Source organism: Polypterus senegalus, chromosome 6, assembly GCF_016835505.1.
Source record: "Polypterus senegalus isolate Bchr_013 chromosome 6, ASM1683550v1, whole genome shotgun sequence".
In the NCBI taxonomy this organism is placed as follows: domain Eukaryota; kingdom Metazoa; phylum Chordata; class Cladistia; order Polypteriformes; family Polypteridae; genus Polypterus; species Polypterus senegalus.
This window is the reverse complement of record NC_053159.1, coordinates 118,433,100-118,460,765: the sequence shown is the minus strand read 5'-3', so window position 1 is coordinate 118,460,765 and position 27,666 is coordinate 118,433,100. Positions and strand designations below refer to the sequence as shown.

Genomic DNA, 27,666 nt, shown 5'->3' with positions numbered 1-27,666 from the left:
ATATTTTTGAAAAGGTAGGAGTTTGAAACCACCACCACCACTCTTACTAGTGTTAGCCATCCAGACAAACTGAGGAAATGAGCAAGAAGAGCCTTTGTCAAGGAGGAACCCAACGGCCACTCTTAACAGAGCTTTACAGGCACTCTGCTGTGATGGGAGAACGTGTCTAACTTTGCAGCCATTCTTAATTCTGGTCTTTCTTCATCACTCTCCAAATTCTCAAAGAATGTTGCTTACTTTCACCTCCGTAATAACATCCACTGACACTGAGAAGCTGGTCCATTCTTTCATTGCTTCTCGGACTGATTTCCGTAACTACTTTAGGGCAGGTGCCCATCTAATCTGTTATCTGCGCTTCAATTGGTCCCAAACTCTGCAGTCAGACTTGCAGTACTGTGCACATGCCAGGTGTCCGAATGAATCTCCACTGACTCTGTGCAGGGGCGGCACGGTGGCGCAGTGGTAGCGCTGCTGCCTCGCAGTTAGGAGACCCGGGTTCGTTTCCCGGGTCCTCCCTGCGTGGAGTTTGCATGTTCTCCCCGTGTCTGCGTGGGTTTCCTCCGGGCGCTCCGGTTTCCTCCCACAATCCAAAGACATGCTTGTGGATTGGCAATTCTAAATTAGCACTAGTGTGTGCTTGGTGTGTGGGTGTGTCCTGTGGTGGGTTGGCACCCTGCCCAGGATTGGTTCCTGCTTTGTGCCCTGTGTTGGCTGGGATTGGCTCTAGCAGACCCCCGTGACCCTGTATTCGGATTCAGCGGGTTAGAAAATGGATGGATGGATGACTCTGTGCATCTTGTAAGGCTGGTTGTAAAACCCTGCTGCTTTCCTTTAGAGCATAATCTGCCTTGGACCTGATTTACATTAGCAACTATCATTAGCCTCCTGTCCACTGTGGTGCCCCCAAATAAGCTATGCTCCATGGATGACAGACCACCCTAAAATTAATAATTATTATTTCATTCATTAAATCTCTCAGATTCTTAAAAGGGAAGCATCCAAATTCATCTGTTAAGAAAGACATTTCACTTGTGCTACCATTCTTACCCCCACTGACCAGTTCCCCATCATTTAATTCTAGATCTACAGTATGTTTATATTTTTAATTTGTCTTATGCATTGGAAATTATGTATTACAGTGTATGATTTTATTGTGCTGACCAAGAAATGCAGTGTACATTTAACTGTTCATTTGATTTCTAATTATTATAGTATTAATAGTATTATTTACTGGTTTCATTTCTTAACTCTGTAAATCTGCTTCAGTTATTCCAATTTAAATGTTTTATTTCTTTGAGCATTAGAATGTTACTCTACAAATAAAAAATATTACTATTACTATATAGGGCTTTTTATGTACCCACGTATGAAGAAAATGCAGCTAAACTGCCAGCCTACCAAATCTACCGTAAACTGTGTAACAAACTCACACGTCACAGCTAATGGCTTCTTTGCTGGGAAACACAACCACTTATTTTTTATTATTTTTAAATTTTTATCATTATTATTTTTTTTTATTCTAGACACATCTTCAGCGAATTATGGATGTGATAAGCAACTGATTTTTTGGGGGCCCTTAACTGTGATCCTCTGCCACATAATACAGTCTCATTGAATGTTTTAGAACTTCTTGTTGGCGTCAGTCAAGTAAAACAGATACCACAGAGAAACTGAAATTGCTACTACTGTGACAGAAGGGTTGCCCTGGAAAGTCAAACATGCAGACTTTTAGAGTTTGTAGATATTTATTGTTACATGTCTCATATTTGCAAATATATTGACATTGCAAATGCAGAGATCCAGTACTTAGTTCATTTGCTATTTGATGAGCAGTTAACCATTTGATTATTGGGTCCATACAGAGTGGGATGTGTTCCCATTTGACTCCACAAATATCAGAGGAAAGCAACGGGTTTTATAAACCGACAGTGCTAAATCTATCTGCTGTAAATGGACAAACACACAATTGAAAATGGCCACATTAGTCATAAATGTAATAAGATTTATTAAGGATTTTCAGAATTTTCTTTTTTTTTTCTTTTTCAAACATACTAGACAATTCAATCTAAATGCAGCCCAAAATTTACAGGCAATATATAACTTAAACTTTCGCCATAGGGAAAACACACATTATTTTATATATATGTATATATATAATATTAATGAGGAAAGAGAGGCCTGTGAATTCAGCCCCATCGTTTACAGTACTTTACATGGTCCCAGAAAGAAAAATGAATTTGAAACTCTCAACAGAGAAATCAGCAAAATCTACATGCAAAACAAAACAAAACAAAAAAACAAAAAAAAAACAGGCAACAATAAAATTGAAAAATATATAAAAATGATTTATTTGACACCAACTTTTGAAACTATGCATAAAAAAAAAGTTATACAACATTAGAAAAAAATATATTATTCTCTTTTTTTTCATGATCACACACACGCACACAACACAGGAACAAATGTCCTTGTGGTTTGCAATCAGCGCCGCTACACACAATTGTAAAACTGCTTTGCGATTGTGGTGTCAAACAGCAGCAATCACAGTGCTATTCTTAAAATCGCACCTCACATATGTAATTATTTATATATTTATTTATATATATATATATATATATATGCATGTGTAAATATACATTTCTATACACAGTTAATTTTATACAAATTGTGGAATGAACAAGCAAGCGGCCAACTAATTTCTTTGAGACTTTTAATATGTTTTGCTGTACAGAAGGCTGAAGAGCAGCTTTATGTAAAATTGTGCAGCATTTCATTATTTTCTATTTCACCAGCAACTGGCCATCAACCTTTATTAGTTTGGTTTCATTAAAAAAAGGAGATGTGAGACACATTTTCTGTACATAACAACCAAAATAGAGCATGAAATGTCTGGCCTGAGTCGTTACAAGCGTTGGTCTGTGCTCAGTTACACTCACATAAACTTAACATCTGCACTCAGACATGTACAAAACAATGCACACACACACACACACACACGCACGCACACCCGTCACAATAACATGGTTGATTCTAATGAAGCCAAGAGAGATGACCATAGTGCAACTGTTCTTTAGCTGGTTTTGGCACGAGGTAACCCTACGTTTGTTTACCACAGTCTGTCCTCATGCAACTGGTGCAAATTTGAGATACACAGTTCCCCAGTACACATATATACTTTTACAAAGACACCACTTTCATATTCCAGGTCTAAAAGGGACAGAAGGAAACATAACCAATTGCTACAGCAGCCATTTACTCATAAAACATTCCACCTAAATCTTAGTGTTGAGCCTTGTATGGAATAACCCTACATTAATTTGAAATGACTGAAAACTTAATTCCAGCATCAAAAAAGTGCCTTGTCTGTTGGAGCTCCACCTGCAGGGCTGAATTATAAACCATACTAAAGCTTCCACAGCAAACCTACAGGATGCAGCAGGACCCTTTCCCGGCTCACCAAGGACTGTTTACTCTTCTGCTCACCACTAAACTTATGTTTACGTACAAAGCATTTGAAGAGACGTGTTTATTCCAAAATCACAAACGGGCAAATTCATGCTTGTGCAACTAGGGTTACTTGAAAAGGTCCACACTGAGAATACATTGTAGTGACTGCTCCAGCTCAGATACAACAGTACGCACCTGTTCCTTCTCTACCTGCTCCTCATTTCATAAGGGGAGGCAAAGCAAAAAAGGCAGAGAACAAAGCCTTCGCTATTAACTTTTTATAAAACCTGGTTGAAATTCCATCTAAAAACAGCAGGGGGCAGCAGAAACCTTTATTCTACATATAATCGTATAGATGTTGGCACACTATTTATCCAGGGAGACAAACAGGTTCAGAGAACAGATTCAAAACACAACTAGTCACTTTTACAAGGAAGTGCATCAGAGAATGCTATATGACAGCAATTAGACCGAAGAATCTGCAAATTGTCACCGATATGGTTATCAAGTATACAGTCTGGGTCCAAGATGGCCTAGGTAGATAACTTACTGCTTTTTATTTGTCCCATCAACGTGGCCTATCCAAGAGAAGCAAAGAAGCAAGCACAAGATCAATCTATCTCTCTGTTGCTCTTCTATGACATTTACCACTTTCCTTTCACAAGTATACAAATAAATATGCACAACTGCAATAATGTAAAGCAGCCTGGCCCTCTCAGTTGAGCACACGAAGCACAGTTAAACTGGCTCAGTTTTTGGCATCTCTAACTTCTAGATAGTTCTCATGGGTTATCAGGCCAGCTGCAGCAGTAATGACCACCACCACTCTGTAGCCTCTTGCATATATACACACAGGAATGGAGAAAACGCAGACCTCACATACAGTTTGTCATAGTTAAATATATATTTACATGTACACCATATTACAGACAATGGAACAACGAAAGGGCAATCTTTAACAAAAACAAAAAATTTCCAGGCTACATTAGCAGATCTTGCAGAGGCAAAATTACCACTGACCCTTCTGCTGTAGGGCCCAGTGCCCCAAAGATGGTGTCCGAGGTAGTGGGGAGAACTGCACAAGGACGAAGCGGTGGGGTGTTTACTTCGGAATGTATGGAGTTTATAATTCTGTCTTTTGTTGAATTTCTTTCCACTTATTTTTTTTTTTTTATTCCACATGTTTTTTGTTTTTTTTGATTAAAAATGATCCCAAGTTCAATTCTCCATTTTCAGGCCAGTTTGAGTGTACTCACTGGAAAAGAGGGCATGGTTACCATGGTTACAGGATTTAAGACTGTGGAGCCCACTAGCTGGGGGTGATGCGTCACCACCTGGGTCCCTACTGTAGCCTGTTTTCCAACTACTGTGGCCGTTTGTTGGCCAGAAGCTGTGCCATTGACCTGGGGATGAGAGAGAGTATGGGCAATGTGGCTCATTACAGTGGGCTGAGTGACAGCTACAGGCTGTTGGTAGATGGCAGGCAAATGCTGGCTGAGGTGGTTGAGGGTAGCAGGGTGGACAGTGATATGGCCAATTGGCTGTGTGGCTGCAGCAAGTTGCACAGAGTTCGAACTGGAAGGCGCAATGTGGGCAATGTGCTTGGAGCCTGCTTGGATCACATGATTCACTGCTTGAATGACTGATGCATGTGAAGCACTAGCAGCAGCATGAGCAATGACAGTAGGCTGGACAGTTGGTGTGGTAACAATATGAGTGTGGGCAGGCATCATAGCCGGCGGAGCTACCAGAGTTTGGGCAGGAAGTGGAGCAGCAGTCACTGCAGCAGTGGGTAATACTGGCGACTGGGCTTTGTGCTGGACAGGGATGTGCTGAGACAGGATGGAGGAGGTAGGGACAGGCTTCAGGAGTTCAGGCTGGAGGCGTGGAGGCACTTTGGGCAAGGAGCTTGACAGCAGAGAAGACTTTCCATCATCCATGTCTTGGTCAATATTGTCTTCACCCTCTGAAAGATACCAAAAACAAATTTCTCAATAGACATATCCAAAGTTTTAGTAATAGTGATACTAACTTATGCAGAGTTCATGTGGATCTTAATACTTAAGATACAGTCATGTGAAAACATTAGGACACCCTTTGAAAGCATGTGGTTTTTTGTAACATTTTTAATAAATGGTTATTTCATCTCCGTTTCAACAATACAGAGATTAAAGTAATCCAACTAAACAAAGAAAACTGAAGAAAAGTCTTTTCAAGATCTTCTGTAAATGTCATTCTACAAAAATGCCTATTCTAACTGAGGAAAAAGATAGGACACCCTCACATGTATTCCCTCTTAAATTGGCTCAGATCTCACACAGGTATATCACACCAGGTGCACATAATTAGTAGATCGTTACTCTGCATGTTGAATGAGGCTTGCCCTATTTAAACCTCAGACATTTAGTTTGGTGTGCTCCTGACTGTTGAAGTGAGAGTGAGCACCATGGTGAGAACAAAAGAGCTGTCAGAGGACTTCAGAAAAAAGATTGTAGCAGCCTATGAGTCTGGGAAGGGATTTAAAAAGATCTCAAAAGATTTTGAAATCAGCCATTCCACTGTCCGGAAGATAGTCTACAAGTGGAGGGCTTTCAAAACAACTGCCAACATGCCCAGGACTGGTCGCCCCAGCAAGTTCACCCCAAGAGCAGACCGCAAGATGCTAAAAGAGGTCTCCAAAACCCTAAAGTGTCATCTCGAGAACTACAGCAGGCTCTGGCTACTGTTGATGTAGAAGTACATGCCTCTACAATCAGAAAGAGACTGTACAAGTTTAACTTGCATGGGAGGTGTGCAAGGAGGAAACCTTTGCTTTCCAAGAGAAACATCGAGGCCAGACTGACATTTGCCAGAGATAAAGTTGACAAAGACCAGGACTTCTGGAATAATGTTCTTTGGACAGATGAGTCCAAAATTGAATTATTTGGACACAACAGCAGAGGACATGTTTGGCGTAAACCAAACACAGCATTCCAAGAAAAGAACCTCATACCAACTGTGAAGCATGGAGGTGGAAGTGTCATGGTTTGGGGCTGCTTTGCTGCAGCAGGACCTGGTCAGCTCACCATCATAGAATCCACGATGAATTCTACTGTGTATCAGAAGGTGCTTGAAGAACATGTGAGACCATCAGTTAGAAAATTAAAGCTGAAGCGGAACTGGACCATGCAACATGACAATGACCCAAAACATACTAGTAAATCAACCAAAGATTGGCTGAAAAAGAAGAAATGGAGAGTCCTGGAATGGCCAAGTCAAAGTCCAGATTTGAATCCCATTGAGATGCTGTGGGGTGACTTGAAAAGGGCTGTACGTGCAAGAAACCCCTCAAACATCTCACAGCTGAAAAAGTTCTGCATTGAGGAGTGGGGTAAAATTTCCTCAGACCGATGTCGAAGACTGGTAGATGGCTACAAGAACCGTCTCACTGCAGTTATTTCAGCCAAAGGAGGTAACACTCGCTATTAGGGGCAAGGGTGTCCTATCTTTTTCCTCAGTTAGAATAGGCATTTTTGTAGAATGACATTTACAGAAGATCTTGAAAAGACTTTTCTTCAGTTTTCTTTGTTTAGTTGGATTACTTTAATCTCTCTGTATTGTTGAAACGGAGATGAAATAACCATTTATTAAAAATGTTACAAAAAACCACATGCTTTCAAAGGGTGTCCTAATGTTTTCACATGACTGTATCTAAGATATTAAGCCTACCAGATGCAGTGGAGGTAGATGCCTGGTCGTCCTCTGGCTGCACGGTCTGTCGCAGTACTCTGTCAATCTCCATAATATCCATCCATTGGCTAAGCTCATTTTTCAGCTCAGCAAGACGCTGCTGTGTGGCAAATCTTTTCTCGTGCAAGACGTTCCATTTCATGCTCATATTCTTTTTCTTTCCTCTTTAAAGTCTGTGATAAAAGACAAAGTAAAATATTAAGAAGCAATTCTCAAATGAAACACCAACATGTAAAGAATTGTTAAAACTAGAAACAGCAGCAGACATTTATTTTCCTCCTCAAATAATATTTCTGGGAGTACTCATCAGAAAGTGGATCCGAGTTAAGCATTAATCTGTAATCTACGTTTAAATGCTATCAGACTATTCAGAACGACCAGTTGTGACGTATCGCCTTCCCTCATCACTGCATTCATGTGGGTTTCAGGCCAGACTTTTCAGAGAAACAACACATTTCTATTGATGTGTATGACCACATTACCTCACCAAACACAATTCAACCAATAAAAAGGCATTTCTAGCTGACCAGGTTATAGTTTTTATTTTATACAATCGTCTTAAGTGTTAATGTCACACTTAGTAGAAAACTAAAATACCCAAATTCTCTGAATCGTGACAGTGAGAAATCTCCTTGGAACTGTCCTTATAAAAGGGATACAGGAACAAAAATGTAGTGCCATTGATAATGTGTGAGGACCTATGTCAGGTCAGACAGTAAAAGTTCTAGCCCCTTGAGTCAATTGGTCTCCTATAATAATGACCAGTACTATATAAAAAGTGTTTGAGTTGTCAGCGACATGGAGTTATATTTGCACTGTAATCCCCTTACACAGGAGAATACAGCAAACCTAGCGCAAAAGGATGAATGAAAAATACCAGCCAGATCAAATAAAACAAATCTATCTCTCAACAAGAGTTTTGGATTGCTTAAACTTTAAATTCAAGTCCAACAAAATGACAATAGTTTTTCTAATGTGAAGGTTTTCTGTGAGCAAAACAAGTTTATGTTTTGGCAGACTAAAACCTTTCCTTTTGCATGTATATGTTTAAGTGGTCTTCTTATGGGTATCATTTGTTGTTTGCCTGAAGACAGAACAACTGATTGTACCCTCTCTCTCTCTCTCTGGCCTCATTTCTTAGATGTACGCCCACCACTGTCTACTTGGCTGGCACTGTCAAAACAACAAGCTGATTGTAGAGTGAGCAAGGGAGGCCCTGCTGACAGGCAAAAATGACCCACTTTCCCCTTGTTGTCAGCTGAGCTGGGAGCAGCAATGGCCAGGGAAGCCAAGGACACTCAGTCAGAAAGGAATGTGAGGCAAATCTGTAGCCAGGAAAGGATTACCGAACAAGGCAGCATGAGAGTTCAGAACACGAGGAGTGGAAGAAAGCCTGGAGTTTGACTGGTGTGTATTCACCTACACATTGCTTTCTATGAAAAATATGAAAACCCATTATTGCATACCTATCACACAATTTTCTCCTCAACCCCACAACTGTTCTCTCCTTGACCTTCTAGTACACTGTAGCTTTATGACTTATGTTTGCTTTCAGTCCCACAATTTATGTGTAAAACAATGAATAACTGACAGTAATAATTTACAAATGCCTTGACAAATAAGTATACAATTGGCAGCTTGGTCTTCTCAACCAGTTTGTGATAGGGAAAATCAGCTAGCACTTGAACATCTAAAGCACAGAATAATCTGGAAACCTAGCTGTACTGGGAGCACCAATCTATAAGTGCCCAGCTGACACCTGCAGCATGATACAAGCAGGTGGAAGGTACTGCTAGAAAGAAGTATCACCTCAACCTCCCTGTGAAATGCGACCAACCCTTGGCTTTCAAGCCTGAACAGCATTTAAGTTCCAGCAAATGAGATACCGATATTCTCTCCTGTTGCCACAGCAACAACAGACAAACCCACACTGTATCTATGACAACTGAATTCATTAGGTCATGCTGCACTGCTGTGATAGGCTGTTTGGAGCAAAGCTCTATCGCCCACCCCCCCACACACTTTTTTTTTCTGCAGTATTCATCTGCAGTCGACAGAGCAACAAGTCGCTTCCAACCAACTTTCCCTCCCAGTCACTGTGGATATTTAATCAGCCATGAAAGAATAAGCAAAAGTATAAATTGGATCTAATTACTTAGTAGACCCAATGCACACTGCTGAATGATACAGTCTTAACCACATCCTGGACATGCACCCCATTAGTTTTAATGACGGTTCACTTACAGACACTACCAATCCCTTATTTTGCAACTTCTTTTTAATCACGTCCCAACAATATAGTTATTTATATGATAGAGTTGAATGGTCTAATGAGTTAGACATAACATAGATCGTTGTGAGATGTGATGGAAGGAGACCGATGCCCTTTTTACTCTGTATATAAATTCCCGCAGTAAAATGGACAGTGTAATTTCTCAGAAACAACTATTGATTTACATTCTGAAATGTGCCATTTCTGAATAATGTCATGTTCTGAAACCAAGGTGTTCGGTGCACAGAAATACACTCATTACTGGAAATGTTACATTCTAGCTATTAAGTAATTAAGATTCATGCAATACAAAGACCATATAAAAATAATTTGATTAAAGTATTCTGAATAGAGCAACATTTTCTGGACTCATAGCAGAAGCATCTGTGAGCTGAGGGTTGTTCATTTATTTATGAACTTCAGACCCTGAGCATTCTAAAAGTCTGCTGCCCAAAGAACCTCAACACACAACAAATGCATGTTATCTGTACTAGTATAAACTAGAACAACATTTGGAGGACATACAGTAATGCCTTCATAGTCCACAATCAAGCATTTACGGTATATCTGCAAATTCTTCATTTAATTCATAGCTAATTGCAGTTTACAAAATCATGGAGTAATAAGGCAGCCATTTCTAAAATTAAAAAATGTGCTATTAATACTCAGCAGCTTTACCAAACTGGCTGGGTTTTTCTTAAGCATTTAAAATTCCTGTAGGTGTGATCCTTTTATACCTTTGTGCATCATTAAATAAAGAATATACAGTACATAAGGTAGTGAAAAAAGAAAGCAGAAACAGGCTGTAGAAAAAGACAGGGTTATACAGCACATATCGGGTGCAAGCTAGGAGTTCTAAAAATGACACAAAGCTTTTTCTGTAATTTCATGCCTTAACCTCCTAGCCAGTTCCTGATTTAGAATTTCAGGATCAGGAACTGTTAATCAATGTCATGCACCTCCAAATGCATACAATAATCAAAGGTTTCATTTTGTTTTTACAAACATTTTTCTCTTGGGAACCATTATGTGTTTTACTATACAACAAAAATCTGCATCCTTGTTAACTATTCAAAGTGACGCTATTATTATTATTATTATTATTATTGGGTATGCTACTTTTGCCTCAAATTAGCTTTTCAATACTTTCTCAGGGTAAAATAAATGGGTTTGAGCAGGTTGCTATTTGTATCTTTATCATCTTTGACACCAGTATGTCTTTTAAAACACGTATTACTAAACTATTCAATATATTTATTCTATCTTAAAAATATTTGAAAATTAAGGTTTTAATCTAATTAAGAAATTAATTTATGCATTTATTTATAGTACAATTAATTACTGTAATGCATTATTCACAGGCTGTCTGCATCGTTCTATGTGCAGTTTTCAGTTAATTCAAAATGCTGCTGCAAGAATTATTACAAGAACTACAAAGTACAACCACAATACTCCTATTCCTAAATATTTACACTGGCCTCCACTTACGCTGTGGGCCGATTTCAAAATCTTCCTTCAAACATATAAAGCCTTAAATAGCCATGGTCATGCTTCACTTATCCAAAATTATCATTACTTACAAATCAGAGTGCACATTAAGATCTCAAGATACCGGCCTACTAAAGATTCCAAAGATTAATAAATTAACAGTTGAAGGTCAAGCTTTTAGTTACAGGTCTCTAAAGCTGTGGAATGATCTGCGTGATTTTAAAATAAATGCCCCTTCAGTTTCAACGTTTAAGTCCAGACAGAAGAGTCACTAATTTACTCTAGCATATTCCTGATTTCAACTACTGATTATCTATACATATTGCATCTCTGTTTGTTAGTCATTTGTTTTAAATATAGGTAATACAGTAAGTATGAACTTTAATTAACCCACGTCTGTTCTGTTTCTCTTCTTGGTATTCTGCTCTAGCACTAGGTGCCACTGCTCTACAGCCAAGCTGTTTCTCTGCCTATGGAAATACATCTAAAATACTGAAACCACTGGAATTAACAAAGGAAAAGAGTCTGTCAACACATATGACGCCCAAACACAGACTCTAGGGAAGAATGCCCAAGGGAAAATATGTGGCCATTTGGCCTAGGTCTTAGTCTTCAGGACTGTGAGGGTGTCTGACTCTGCCTGTGACTTTGTCTGTTATAACTGACTGTAGACTCCCCCAGAGGTTTATTTTCTGCTGACAGGAGTTTCTGTTTTCCTCTCTCCTCTGTTGTCAATGGGTCATAATTCAACAACTAATTAATTGACAGATAATGCTGGGCTCCATTTATGTTTATCATTTTCAAACTACTCTGTTTTCCTGTCTTGTTTAAACAAATCTTGTGTCTTTATGTATGCTCATTATGTAATTAGTCTGTGAACTTGCCACAGCATTCCGGGTCTGCACTCAACGAAGAGCACTATACAAAAATAAACTGAACTGAAAAGGAAAAGACGTGAAATAAGCATAAAACACATTTTGTTATGTAAAAATAATTTGAATATGATAGCATTATCCACATTATCTCCAACTTCACTCCTATTAGCATGATGTAAAGTGCTTATTAATGCAAATATACTGAAAAAGTTCTAAATTGGCAAGAACAGATAAAGAACCCAAATTGTCATGTGCTTCTAGATGGTGTAGCTTGTGGGTGTGTTCTTAAACGATATCAGGCTATGTATTTTGGCAGCTCTGAATTTCCTGTTGCCTTAGGGTAGCATTAGCAAAAGAGAGGTTAATTCTTAGTCGGAATCAGACAAAATAAATAGAATTTAATCTATCAATTTTTAGTTGTGAACACCACTCCATTGCACTGAAAAGTACAATTTTACAAAGATTCATATCACTGCCAATTCAAGTGACTTGATGCAGGTCAATGATAGTGACGGCAATCTAGGTTATTACATTGAAATCATAGCAGTCTGAAGGCTCAAATTTCTAGTTCTTTTCTGCTATTGTTGCCGTCACTACTTTATTTAAACAGTTAAAACAGCAGAGCATAAGTTCTGATCTCTGACAGGTTTCTTCTTTTGCTTGTCTGTTAAGAAAGGGGGTGGGGACTTACTGTATGTCCCTTTTCAATATTTCCAGAGAAAAAGGATCTGTCTGCTCTCACAAACAACATGGCTGAACCTGAAATTAAAGGTTGCTGTGGTTAGGAATTTATGCTAATTATAAAAATAGCAGTACTTCTGTGCTACTCCCAGAAGCGAAGATTTACTTTGACAGACCCGAGTCTGGGTCACACATTGTGTAGTCCAGTGTTAAACTTAAGTACTTAGTACTTTTGTCACATGTAAAGACTGGGCTGCTCAAAAGACACGGTTTAGGCCATACACAGACATGGGTGGACATTTATAAGCCCTTCTTCATACTGCTAACTTTTTCTTGCCATGGCTTTTAATTTTGCCTGCCTTACTCTGGAGATATAATGTGCTATCTGAAATGTTGTTTTTTTTTTTTAATAAAACTTAAGACCTATTGGCACTTGAAGCCATGTGGGTGGGACACACCAAAACTCAGGAGAATACAGATACTAATACATAAGTCAATTCTCTTTGAAGTGTTGTATAGAATTGCTTGCATTTGAATTGAAATAAGTAATTAGGTATTATTAAGGACATTTGCCAGGTTATTCACTGTTACTTAATCCTGTTAGAACTGTCTCCTCACCTACACTTTCATTGTGGCTTTCATCTTGATATAGGGTGCAATAACTGCAATTGCACAATTTTCAAGAGTTTAAATTGCATGATAGGATTATCAGCATTCCAAATGTTAGTATATAAATTGGAAGTCTAATAAAGGTGAGAAAGTTTAAAAATTCAGTGGAATAGCTAAATAGTATAGTGACTGCATACCTGACTTCCTGGGCATGGCACTGGCCAGGGGTGCCACAATTAATTGCCACTATTTGCATTTTCTTTCATTGTTAGATGCAAGTATTCATGCAGCTAGTTGCTTATTTTATCTGCAATGCTTCAAATATTAAGGTACTACTTCAAAATGTACCAAATACATTCAAATTTTCAGTGGAACTATACCATCATCTTTCCGCAAAGTGCCACCTCATTCTTATTTTAGTCAGTCATAAAATTCTCTTTGTGCTTTAAATTGTACTATCCTAAAAATATAACCCAAATTTTGAAAAAGCCCAACCATCCTCTTTTGCATAATGTGATAAAAAGACAGAATTTTAAATGTATTTATAGTGTGTGTGATTCTAAATAGGGCGGCACGGTGGCGCAGTGGTAGCGCTGCTGCCTCGCAGTTAGGAGACTAGAGTTCACTTCCTGGGTCCTCCCTGCGTGGAGTTTGTTCTCCCCGTGTCTGCGTGGGTTTCCTCCGGTTTCCTCCCACAGTCCAAAGACATGCTGGTTAGGTGGATTGGTGATTCTAGATTGCCCCTAATGTGTGGGTGTATGTGTCCTGCGGTGGGTTGGAACTGTGCCTGGCTTTCGCCCTGTGTTGGCTGGGTTTGGCTCCAGCAGACCCCCGTAATCCTGTGTTCAGATTCAACGGGTTGGAAAATTGATGGATGGATGTGATTCTAAATAATAAAATTCTTTATTATTAAAAGTTGTACGTGGAAAAGTTATTTAAATTTCCACCTTCATTTCTCATTGAACATTAAATTGAGGCAGTTACATCATATCTGCAGTTTCATCTTCAACTAAACCTTGCATACATTATTAGAACCAGTTAATGCAATTCTTGTCACAAGAAGCCAAAGCAAAACAGAAACCCTGGAAAGGGTGCCAGTCCATCGCTGCGCACACTCATACACACACACATACACTGCCTGCAATCCTGGTACATGACTAATAGTAGCATCTGTTTAAAAAAATAATGTCATCAGTATTTCTATGTTGGCCAAAACCAACTGTTTCATTCAGCCAATAAAACGCATCAGGAACAAGAAATTTAGTGAAGGACGAAGTTTTAAGTAGCTCAGATTTTTTACTTTCTCTATAAGTTATGCTTTATGACAGAAAAAGATGGGAATTCAGTTTTTAGAAAGTATGTTTTTTTCATTTTAATTGATTTATATCTAAACTTCAGCTACACTTAGCAGGCAGAAATAGGAACTTGGATAAAATTTTATGCTAAACATTTGACTGCATCTGCAGTTACAAATTAAAAAAAACTACAACTGCAGTAGAATGTATTACTGGATTCTTGTACTACAGACTACAATACAAAACACACAGGGATAAGTGTGGATCTGAATCAATAATGTTATTTATTCAGATTCTTAAACACTAGACTTTACTTTTTTTCATAGCTAAATTTTCTTTGACACACTAAATAAAAAAAAAAATGTGAAGTTGAATCAAATCTCGCTTTCCACATCTATTTACTGACCTCCAAGACACCCACACTGAGTATCTGTACATTTCACTTTTATAACAAATGAAAATCAATCATTACAAGCTATAGCCTATTAACAAAAGAGACCTTTGGAGTTTGTTGTTAACTAGTAAGATTCAGCAGGAATAGCCAGTAACCGAGTTCAGACTCAAAGGGGCGCAACCTTTTCATTCAACCCATTCATACATGGTCTCTGTCCTCCTCTCCCTCTTCCTGCACGTTGTGTCTCTCTCTCTTCTGTAAATGTACACACATTTCACCTCCACCTCCTCTGGCGCACGCTTCATTTCTCTATTACACTTGCAATGCTCAGGTTTCAAAGAAACACAAATAAAACATGAGGTGTGGCCTTCCACTGCTGCTGCACGGATGTCTCCTCCTGCGCTTATGGAGCAGGAGGGGGGATCCGAGCACGCGGCTGGTGACGTCACCGAGCTCGAGTTAGCCATGTGCTCAGCTCTCACGTGGGAGTAGAGGCTCCTGGAAGAGGCAGTCTGGGAATCCAGGAGGGAGGGGGAGGGAGGGATCTCCAGAATGAAAATATCAGACAGGGATTTAAAAATCACGAGTAGGAAGGGAGAGGGAGAAAGAGAGAGAGAGAGAAACCGAGCCAGCAGGCGAGACAAATAATGAGACGAGCCAGCGACTCGAGGGCAGGCAACAACATGACTTCTTCTAAGCTTAGCTCTCCCGAAGTATCTAGTTGCTCCCACATACTTGCCTAAGCGTTGTCATTTTTCTTGTGAAGTGCTTTCTACAAAATGTATTCCAAAAAAGCCTCAAACAATGCCAGAGAGCAAAAGAGTCTGCTTTTTCTTTAGCCGTATAAAACCATATTAACGATCGCTGTACGTTGCCTTCTGTTCGCAAGTAATGCTGTACTCTTTTTGTTTTGAGAACTGATACATGCAGCAGTGAAATTTTTGGGATATATTTGTTCCATCTTTTTTTAAAATAGTCTTTGTCTGTACTCTTTATACGTTCCTTTTTGATGATATTGTTGACCAACACTACCATTCATGCACAAGTGCTTTTCTAGTGTTGTGCAGCAGTTGATATGTAATTACAATGCTTTGTTTGGTGTGGTTCACTATTTGGATATACCATACTAAAAAAGATCCTTTCGGTGTAAAAGACCATATTCTAAACAGGAGATGCACTATTTCAAAGTCATCTTCTGCCTTTATGATGCATTTATCGGGCAGAATTGTACCAAATACCCACTGACCAAGTGAACACAATATACACCTGATGCAAAGTCTTTTTTAAGGCAAGACTATATAAGCAAGCACACGGTAATGTTAACATTTCTAAGAACATTCTATGTATAAGAGTGTTCCAAGCAAAACAGACACCAACTTCGTTCTATTATTCATGCAGATCTTCACATGTTCCTCGGCCCCTAGACACACAGTATGGTGCTGCACCTACAGTGGTAAAGCAGCTGTGCATGTTTCTATGGCAACTGTGCTCCCAGCAACAGTGACTGCCCAGCCGAGTTCCTGGGAGAGTACAACTGTGTTTTCTTTGTGTGAGAAATTCTGGTGATAACCTGCCTTCACACAGACTAATTCATCAAAAAGCTGTAGGTCCAAGTCTAATCTACTGGTACGTCAAAAGGGCAAATTTGCCCCTGGACTTCCCCCTACTTTCAATCAAGAATGACATAATTAACTCATTTGATAGGCTTGCTTTCCAAAAAAAGGTGGGCAAATGACAGCTGGGGGAGGGAATATATGTATGGCATCTACAAACCATCAGTCCATCTCACTCCTGCTCTTTCCCTTATTTAATCTGATCCACAAATGTTATGCTGAAAGAACTGTTGCAAATAACATGGTGCCTTCAATAGGTGTATGCCTCTGTGCAACTACAATTCAGCATTACTGCACAGCTGTATCTACAAGAAAGCACTCTGTGGACAGCAAGTTATTTATAATAAAAAAAAAATGACTTCACACAAATCTCCAAATGAATGCAAACAGATCAAACCACACTCTTAACAGAGAGCTACACTAAACTAAATACATGCAGTTCTACGGAAAATTGCAATTTAAATGATGAGTACTGCGGTGGGTTGGCACCCTGCCTGGTATTGGTTCCTGCCTTGTGCTCTGTGTTAGCTGGGATTGGCTCCAGCAGACCCCCGTGACCCTGTGTTTGGATTCAGCGGGTTGGGAAATGGATGGATGGATGATGAGTAGGATACAAAAACAGTCTACAAACTCTAGTGGAAGCTTTAAGCCCATTATCTGTTCCAGAGACAGCTGGTAAGTCTTCTTTAAGACACATTTATTTGTATCCAGCTGCCATGGTAGGGGATTCTACTACAAATACGTTTTCAAAACGAGGAAAATGAGTAATCCCCGGTACAGTTCAATGGTATGAGGACTATCAAAACTGACTTCAGTACATATCATTGAGTGGCTTCTACATGGAACTGATAACATCTATATCTTTCAAAACACAAAATAACCTTGGCCTGAGTTGAAATGATATTTTAAAGGAAGTCTGCTAATCTGTTCACCCTACCATAGTATTTAAAAATGACTCTAATCACATAACTGTGTACATTTTAAATTGTATAAAAATATAGCTACAGCAAGCGAGTCTAATTAGCCTCAGTTAACTTTTTATTTGATACAACAGGTTTAGCCCCCATACGTCCACTTACAGTGACCATTTGTGTGTGTTCAACATCCCATCCCACCCCCTAAATCGGTGAGAATGGCCAAGACCTCCTGTGCTCCACTCTTAACAGCTGCACACTCCACATATCACTGGATCACTTACCTGAATGTACCTTAAGGCACTCCGCAGCACACTGAGGTTTGATGTCTTCTTGTCATCTACATTGGGAATGTTTCTCTTCAGTGTCTCAAAACATTCCTTTAAATGTGCCCGCCTGTGAACAGAGGGTTAGCAAATGAGTTCTTCCCAAAAGTTAATATTTTGAAAAAGAAAAAAAAAATATATACATGGCAACATAGAATGAATGGAGCCTAGATCTTTACCTCACACAAATGTTTAACCTATTTCAAACTCAAAACTCTAAATATGTATAAGGTTTTTCTTTTTTTTATTATTATTTTTAGAATGGTTTTAAGTATCACATCTGTGACTGGTATTTTATCACAAATGTAAATGTGTAGTGTGCAATTTTCTGGACCACATTTTGGCTTCTTGCAAAAGTGAGCAGAATTAATGGGCTGTGGAAAAGAATGGAAGAATTTCTTGTTTACAAATATATGTAGGAGTTAGTTGTCAGAGTATCAAATTTATGAAATTTTGGAACCACATTGCCAAGATGTTTACTTACATACATACTGACAATATTTTAAATAAATTAGTGCATACATGCTCAAAAAATACATATGGATTTTTTTTACACATTTAATCAAATACATACAGTATTTGTATGTATTATATATATGTACAGTATTATATGTACATATAGTACAAGAAATTTGACCACTAAGACCAAACAGAAAAAAATAAAAAAAGGAGACAAACAGTACACAAAATATAATAGTCAAGATATTAAAAGAAACTCAGACTGCCCTCACTCCCTCCTCCCAGTCCTACAGGGAGATGCGAAAAAGTTAAAGAGCCATTATCTAGTAAAAGCCTAAATAACCCAGCAGCTTCTTCCCAGGTATGCAAGGATTTAGCTGATGCTCTTTTAATACCAGTTTCAGATCACTGTCAATGATATAAAATGAGTAAATCCAGTGACAGGGAGTAGCTAAATTGGGCGATTTCCATCTGGATGCTAACAACAATTTGGCAGCAATTGTACCTAAAATAAAGTCTTTCTTTTGGAAAGAGGACAGTCAGAATTAAGATGTATTTAATAACATAAATATGTGAGGAGACAGAGGAATTTCTAATATAAAGATGAAGATAATAAACACATGCCCAAAAAAGATTAAACAAGAGGACAAAACCAAAAGGTATGCATAAAGGCACCAGGAAATTTAGGTACAGGAATGCTTACCCATCAATAAAACGCTGTAATTAAAAACAGGGGTCTGAGTGTGCCACTTATGGAGAACTTTTTAAGAATAACACCTACCTGTTTTTTTCCAGCTTGTTGTGCACTTCTCTTGTCCCAGCCCTGTAAATACAAAGTGGAGTAACGTCACACATGGTAGCTTAAGTCTGTAGACAGAGTACAGTAGAATGGCCAATAACTTATTCATAAGACCTTAATGTTTAGCCCCAGTGGCGGTGTTACTAGTAGCTTTGCTTTTTCAGCTCTGACTAGCAAATTGAGAACCACCTTATCTTTAAGAGCCCCTTTAGTAAAAGGGTGACATTGGTGGATGTTGAATTGCTCTCAGGTGGTCTCTGCCCAACTTCTTGCTGAGGATGCAGTTTAAAGCAACCAACTTATAAACTCCAGCAGAGAGAGCTAATTATTAGCAGCCTGTTCAGCAGCATTCCTGGGACATGAATCATGCTAACTTGACAAGCCCTTCCACGTTCGCTCTGCTTACATAGCCAGTCCACCCACATAAAGTGATCAATCAAAGAAGAACTAAATGCAATCTAGTGTGGGTTGCTATAACCAGTTGCAGTGCCCCTGGATTAAAAGTCTGCAAGTGTTCATGACAGATTACAAAACAAACACATTAAAATACATACTGTACAGTTAAATTACCAGTATCAGAGTTTAACAGCCAATGTAGAACAGAAAAACAAAAGTAACATCTCCTCAGCAAGACCAAACTGAATGTCTAAGTAGTGTATGGCCACCCAATCCAGTTTATAACCAGATGTAATTTCTACATTTTCTTAATCTACAACTACTGTGTTTAACAGACAAACGTATTACTGTGACCTCTCTCTAACTGGAGTCGAATCTACTTCAGCCACCTTGCCATTGTCTAACTCTTATCTCCTCTGTTTCTGTAGCATTTGCTGCATCCTTTTTTAGTTTAAGTCCAAATTATTGTCCTTTTCAGAGTAACTAAACTTGTTTGTAAATTACAGCCAGGGATTGCCTTTCTTTAGTAGTTAAGATTTGTCACAGCTACGCTCTCCGACATTCCACACTATCTGAATATCAGGATCATTCGCGCTATTTGCACGTAAAGCAATTGATTTTTTTTTTCTCTTGAAACGTACCCTCCAGGTCGTCTCTTCTGCTCCATCTGCCTTGAGTCTTCAGCACTCCCCAACTTGGCTAGAGAACTAGAAGAAAGATGTGCAGAGGGCTGAGATTGGGGTAGGACTGATGGTTGAATTACATGATGTTGGTTGGCTGTGACAACTGGGCCTGAGAAAGCCTGAACCAAAGGCTGTGACTGGGACTGCTTGGGGCTGCCATGAATTGGCGAAGCTGAACTGGACTCTGTTTTCAACAAAGAACCAATAGGGAGGCGTTGTGGAACAGAAGGAGAATGACAGTCTTTTGCAGCAGGACTAAGCCGTGGCCCTGGTGGTGAAAGAGTGGAGATGGGAGTCTGAGGTGTAGTCAGCACCGGTGAGCTTGTCACGACGGGTATTGGAAAAACCAAAGGAACTGGTGGGGGCGGCGTTGGAGGTGGGGCTGCTGCAGGTTGATGTTCTAAACATGGCTCCTCTCCATGAGTGACATGATTTGTCCGTACTGACACAGAAGGTGGAGCAACTGCCATTACTTCCACTGGTCTCCATTCCTGATCTCGATCCAAGCGCAGCTTGTCCGTCTTCTCATTTTCTTCTACAGAACAACAACAAAAAAAAAAAAAGGAAAGCAGTCAGACAAAACAATGCCTGCAATTTTCCTCAAATTTCCATGCACTCTACTCCAACTCTTTCCTCCTATTCGACTGTCCAAGATATTCCACCCTACCCTGATCTGCCTATAGTCTTTCAGTGATGTCCCTTCTCTGCCCATTTATGGTAATATTCTTCAAACTATGAATTATAAATTTATCCACTTGCTATATAAACATTGTTCCATTTCAACGGATCCCTTATGCCCACATTCAGGCTCAAAAGTTGATATTTTTTTCATGTGAATTCAAACAACTAGAAATTAACAGGCCATGGATCTAATATCAAAATTCATCTCACCATCTAGATCAGGGCATGCCCACCCATATCTATAAAGTTACTGTATTTCTCACTTCAGAACATCTACAATAAATCCACTCGGATAAGGAATGATTTTAGCACATAATAAACCCACCACTTTGACATGAATGCATTCTGTTGCATATTCTATTATATTTTGTCAGTTCTGATAGACAACTATTGAAACAAAATCATTAAAAACACAAATGAAATTACTTCTAGTAAATAAGACTCACAACAGGGTGACATGCCATAGCTTCCCAGTGAGATTTACTAGGAATTTGCACATTCCTCAGACTGAGATTTTTACATAGATTTGATACAGTATCTGGTTAGGCTGAAATATACAAAAAAAAAGTCATCTAACAACATCACAAGGACATTCAAGGAAAATGAAATGTTCATAAATCCATCCATCCATTTTCTTAACGCATTCATCCAGGACAGGGCTGTGTTGTTCCATGCCTTGCACCCAATATTTGTTGGGATGTTCATCAACAACACTGCAAGATGTACAAAATACACCTATGCTGCTTAGTAGCCACCAGCCCAAGATACTCCCTCACTCAAACTACACTATCAACCACCTCTGAACAAAACTACAAAAGGCAAGTGCTTGGGTTGCTATAGAAACATATACCATCTCCAGACATGGAAATAACTGTGCAGTCTCATACAGTCATGGCACCAACATTTTTTTTGTTTTTCTTTAAAAAAGGCAAGAAATAAACATCCATTGAAAACACCCCAGTTAAGATCTAACCTCCAGCAGTGCATTTTGCATTTTTTTGCATCTGGCAGGATGCCTCAACTGCAATAACATGCTGACACTATGAGGTGAGCCTAGTAGGATTTTGCACTTAAAGCAGTTTTCTTGAAATGAGAAGAATCACAAAGTAAATGAGAAGCGTGTCTACATAAGGCTCCAACCAAGTACCATTTGCCATTAATAATGTGTTAAGCACATCAAGACACCAGGGATTCCTTCCCTAATTGTATGTGTATCTAGCACACTACCATAATCTACAAAAGCAGAACCACATTCAGACCTCGCCTCCCACAGCAATACTAGCATTTCAGGCTGGAATATTAGAATTGTCCTTCTTACACATGCTCAGATGCATGTACACTCTCACAAACGTCTGTCAATGAAGCAGACTCCCTGCCACTCATGGCATCTTATCTGCACACGTGCTCGTCCTTAAACATTCCTTGTTGGTACTTTATAGAGCTGCAAATATGCAAGAGAACTAAAATATAGTGCTCCACCGAGATATACTGTTTTATTACATTAGAGCACTCAGATCAAAGTGTTTAAATCCCTTCAGCCGACAGAAATTTGATACCATTTTAAGCAGTTTTGGTGTATATGCTGTAGAGCTACTAGGTTATTCTCAAATTTCACACACATTAAAGCAGATAGGTGTGTGTCAGAAATAGTATATCAAATCACATTACCTTCGTCATAAAAAAAAAAGTTAACAACAGAACCGCATAGTGTAATTAGGAAAGGGAGATTTTTTTAAGAATATAATCTCTTCTACAGAGTTTAAAACCAAGGACAAAACAAGTGGGCACATTAGTAAGACATCATACAATCACTAAAATGTCATGAAAATTACACCACCAGTGTCATTCAACCCAGTTTCAATTTTGGGCACACACAACACATTTTTAAATAGTACTAGGGGGCTTTGCCCCCACTTGCTTCGCTCGCCAACCCCCCAGACCTGCGCTACACGTCAGCCACTTCATGTCTCTGCTGCTTGTGTATGTGGATTTCACTTTCACCAAACAACAAATCTTTTAATTCTCACGGATACACCTCTTCATTGGGAAGAAACACTACTTTTCCCTGATGGCAACACAAATTAGACGATCTACAAGTCTCTGACTTAAAGTTTAAATCTGAACAATATATTTAATCTCTTTTCGCTGTTCTGTTATTTCACTGAGTAATAATTTCCATTTGTTTGCGCTAATGTAATCTTTACTATCATTTTTTTGAGACTTTTGAATTTTAGTACTTTCATTATCTTTAACCTGCACTGCATGTGTATCGCGCACATAACGCTTTTGAATTGTTTACGACGTTCTACTTTTTCATCTACTGTTTGTCTTTTATTTCCGGCCCCGGGCGTGGTTAAATCTCTTGGCACAAAGTCTCGTCTCGCAGGATATGAAAGTATCTCTCTGAAAAAGTCTTGTCTCGTCCCAGGCTAAAAAGTCTGGTCTCATCCCAGGATTTTTTTTATTATAACAGAGAGACATGGACATGGGAATCTAACCACTGAATCATTTAAATGTGCATTAAGTAGGTATTCAAGGAGAAACTCAAGATGTAGTTTGAAGGATGACATTTTACTCACAATATTATCTTCATGCACAACTAAAAACATAAATGTGATGTCACCTATTGAATCCCTCATTCGTTTGCTCATGTAGACAGAGTTAACAGAAGAATCATGCAGGCTTCATGCAAAGTGAGTAAAGAGTCCAAAAAGAAAAGCCACAATTGTGGCACTATCTTAATGTAAAATTGGCCTTCCAATAAAATAATTGTCGTCTAACATTACAAGATATATTCTAGATACTCTAGGAACATTCTAGGAGTCCAAGCCCAGTATCACCAATATTGACACTGTTTGAACTGCACTTCCATAATGTAACAAGAACAATATATTTGTTTTTGTTGCTGTTAAGCACATTCTTGTTATTTCCTGCATTACTCTGTCGATAACACCGTTGTAAAACTTTGTCACATAAACTACAACAAACATTTTCAACTCTTACTGTGTTTTTACGGTCACCCTGAAAATATGCGATAGCACCTTTTGAGCAAAATCACACAGTATATGAAGAACTGCAGAGAGAAGGGCTGGATCCTGTCCCCATCATTCAGTCTGCAGCAACACACACTTCTCCAGTTATGGGAAAAAAAAAAAACCAAGAGCACTTACATCCTACTAAATGATGTGATAAACCATTCACAAAATGACCTAAACCAATTTTACATACAGACATGTGTTATCTGTGTTAGAAGTCTATTTGGTACGCAAATCAAGTGACTTGCTCATTGTCACACAGTGTCAGTAGTTGGGATATGAACCCGTAACCACAAGATTAGAAGTTCAAAGGCTTAACCACTATGTCACACTGAACATAAGAAATCTGACAAACAAAAGGAAAACATTCATCCCAACAAGGTTGTCTCTATAGCCAATACCTAAGCTGTCCCTATATCTCAATACATTGCTTCTTAAAGAGTGTCAAGGCATCTAATACATGGCTCTGCAGTTTGTTCCAGATTCCTACAACTTTTTGCGTAAAGAAAGGCTTTCTAGCTTTAGTCATAAATGTACTTCCCCTTAATTTCCACTGGTGCCTCAAGCATGGGATTGATTTACATTTGCTTATTTGGCTTATGTCTTTATCTAAGGTGACTTACAACATTTATGATTGGTTACATTTCTTTCGTTTTTACAATTGCAGCACAAGCAGGTGAAGTGACTTGCTCATGGTTACACAGTGTCAGCCCTGGATATCTTCCTACAACTTCATTGTTTAACGTCCAAAGCCTTACCCACTGCACCACATTGCCAGCCAGATTCACCCTTATGCTGAAAGAATTCTCCAGGACCTACTTTGTCAATGCCTTTGAAGTCCCCACGCTGTCTCCTCTGCTTCTGACACACTGCTGGCAAATAGGTAATTAATTGCATGTATTAATACTGAATAAGCCTTTTGCTTTGTGCACGGTTACTGTGGATACACTTAAGGATTTAGCTGCACTGCATAGAATATAAACGTAACGCATATCACTAAATTGAAACTCAGAGTATCACAGTAAAGCCTTTCATTTTCACAGCTGTAAGATCGCAAAGTTCACTGACTCAGTACCCATCTGGCACTTGCGGAAAGGTTTTAAAATCACACATCGATCCTGGGTCCTACTAATCTGAAGTCTCTTCCCACGTCACTATGAAAGTTGTTTCATGTACGATGAGAATGAACCTGCACACTACATTCAACGCGCGCTACAGCGGTCTGCCCTTTTTGGCCCCGAAAGAGAACACATTTACGCGCGTTATATAATGTACAGGCGGGAGGGCGGAGAGGAAGAGTCTCAAAGCGAAAGCCCGCCCACTTGCGACACACCCGACATGCACGTGGTCATGAGGGCGGGGCCCAGCCACGAGGTTGCAGATCGGCGGGCGGGCCCGAGTGGACACGTCATCCGTCAAGAGCAGCCAAATCCTTCCGCAGGGTTGCAACACTAATGGCGGCGCATCACCGCGGTAGAAAGCGTAAATAAAAGTGTCAAACAGGAATGCCCAATCCGTAACTTAGGACCCGTAGTGAAAAGAATTGATATTGGAACCGCAGAGATTCGGTCCGTACAAAAAGCCCGCGTGGCTAGACCCTGCAGCCGAAAGAAGGATAAGTAGGCCGGTCCGGGGTGTCATATGACAGGGCATTATGTAAAGCAGCAGTCAGGCGGCGCCGTAGTAGAGTGCTTACCACGGCCCTTCCCACAGACGCACGGGGACCCTTTACGATTGAGGTAACAATGAAGGTCGCCCTGGGGGCGGGGGTGGTCTACGTGCAGTTTTAGCACTGAAGCGGCAAAGCTCTTTGGAACACTAGAACACTGGCGGCTTACAGCGAAGAAAGACAGCGAGAACACTGCTAGAAATCCACTGCACAGTACACTCCGACTTCTTAATTTTGTAACAAAAAGGCAGTCTACGTCGCGGCTAGCGCTGTTTCTTTAACGTGTCTGCTCACCACCCCCCTACTCTCTACCCCTCCCGCTTACCACGTGTCTTCTGTTGTTGCTGGGCTTGCCACTCCAAGAACCTGGCTGCCTCCAACAGTGTCTCGATGCTCATCGCGCGTCCTTGATGCAGCTCGACCGCCTCCGGAGCGAATCTAACAGGGCGGACAGGAAGGCGGCTGGCTGGTTGTCTGAGCGTCACACTGTTCTGTTGACCCTTTCACTTATTCTTGCCCCTGTAAATTTTAGTCACTCTTTGAGAGAAAGAAATCTGGATCCCCCTCTCGTGTGAAAATATCCTCCAGACAAGGAAAGGGGTTGCAACAAGATGGCGATGAGAGTAACAGAAAACACAAGATGAACAGCTACCCACAGCAGACCCCGCCCCCCGGCTTCGTGGCCCCGCCTCCCTAATACTATGGCAAGGGTGGAGACCTGGAGCGGATCCCTTCTTAAGTGACCCTGGAGCGACTGGAACAAATCTCCTGCTGAGTTATCCTTCCATACGTAAGCAAAAAAAAAAGTCTGAATTAGCGTAATCCGCACTGATTCGGAGTATACATAACAAATGTAATAATCTACTTAATAATGTTTGAATTAATATTTTCAATTGCTAAAGAAATTTGCCTTTAATCATCTAAGGTCACTTGACTAAATCACTAGTAAAGGATCAAAACTCAAAAATAACATTATATTAATAATAACTGTCCTTGAAAGTGTCATAAAGGAAACCCCTAGTGCTTATGTTGAAAATGTGTCATTTTCACCCGTCTGGGAGTGTTTCTTAGAGGGCTGGGACCACTGATAAAGAATCAGATATCAAAAATATTACTTTATCAGAGAATGTGTAACCTCAAAATAGCATAAAATGACACTCCAAATGCTTATACTACTGATCCCTATTTTTTCAAAGTTTTATGTAAAGGAACAATTTTGACTCCTTATATCCCATTTGGAGGTGATGTGGCATGCACAACTTTTAAGTCCTTCTGATCATTTTTGCCCAAGACGCCTTTATCATAAGGATACCCTTTCCTGTGAAAAACATGGTCCAAAAATGTCATATAAATTAGTCTTTTTTGGGTCTAGAGGACCAAAAAAGCTTGACGTCTTGCACAACTAGACATCAAGATGCATTAATTAGTATATAGTTTGTGGGGGGAGGGGTGTCTTGTACCACTTTGGGTTAAAAAAACTAAAGTTATTTCAATGCATTCAAAAGCAATTCTTGTTAAAGAAAAAAAAATAATAACTAGTGGATCTAGCTAAGCAAAGGGCAGCTTGAACCTCTTCTATCTGCACCAATACAGCAGACTTTGTGACTCGTTTACCTACTCAATTGATGCCAACACTGGCATCTCTAGTTAACTGTAAGTATTGAATATTTTTTCCCATCAGTTTGCCAAACGTGTTCATTTAGTTTGTAGGAGCTTGGAGATTATTCTAAAGCAGCAGAAGTCCAAACTGGACAGGTTGCTGCTCCATGACAAATCAGCTCATAACTATTCTACAGGTGCATCTCAATAAATTAGAATATCATTGAAAAGTTAATTTATTTCAGTAATTCAGTTCAAAAAGTGAAACTCCTATAGATTCACTACACACAGAGTGGTATATTTCAAGTGTTTATTTCTTTTTGCGGATTATGGCTTATAGCTAATGAAAACCCAAAATTCAGTAACTCAGAAATTTAGAATATTGTGAAAAAGATCAATATTATAGACTTATGGTGTTACACTCCACTCAGCTAATTGCCTCAAAACACCTACAAAGGTGTCCTGAGCCTTTAAATAGTCCCTCAGTTTGGTTCAGTAGGCCACACAATCATGGGGAAGACTACTGACTTGACAGTTGTCCAGAAGACAGTCATTGACACCCTCCACAAGGAGGGTGAGCCACAAAAAGGTTATTGCTAAAGAAGCTGGCTGTTCAGAGTGCTGTATCCAAGCATAATAATGGAAAGTTGAGTGCCAGAAAATGGTGCACAAGCAACAGAGATAACTGCAGCCTTGAGAGGA

General features: G+C 39.5%; 1 protein-coding gene across 1 annotated transcript; it reads right to left on the bottom strand.

Moving 5' to 3' along the window:
• Positions 1-1,732: 1,732 nt before the first annotated feature.
• mnta (MAX network transcriptional repressor a) lies at positions 1,733-26,054 on the bottom strand. Its single transcript, XM_039756933.1, is given in 7 exon segments — positions 1,733-5,413; positions 7,156-7,285; positions 7,287-7,349; positions 17,602-17,713; positions 18,884-18,925; positions 19,939-20,515; positions 25,691-26,054. Coding segments are annotated over 7 exon segments (1,731 nt in total). The 5' UTR covers positions 25,764-26,054; the 3' UTR covers positions 1,733-4,679.
• Positions 26,055-27,666: the final 1,612 nt, after the last annotated feature.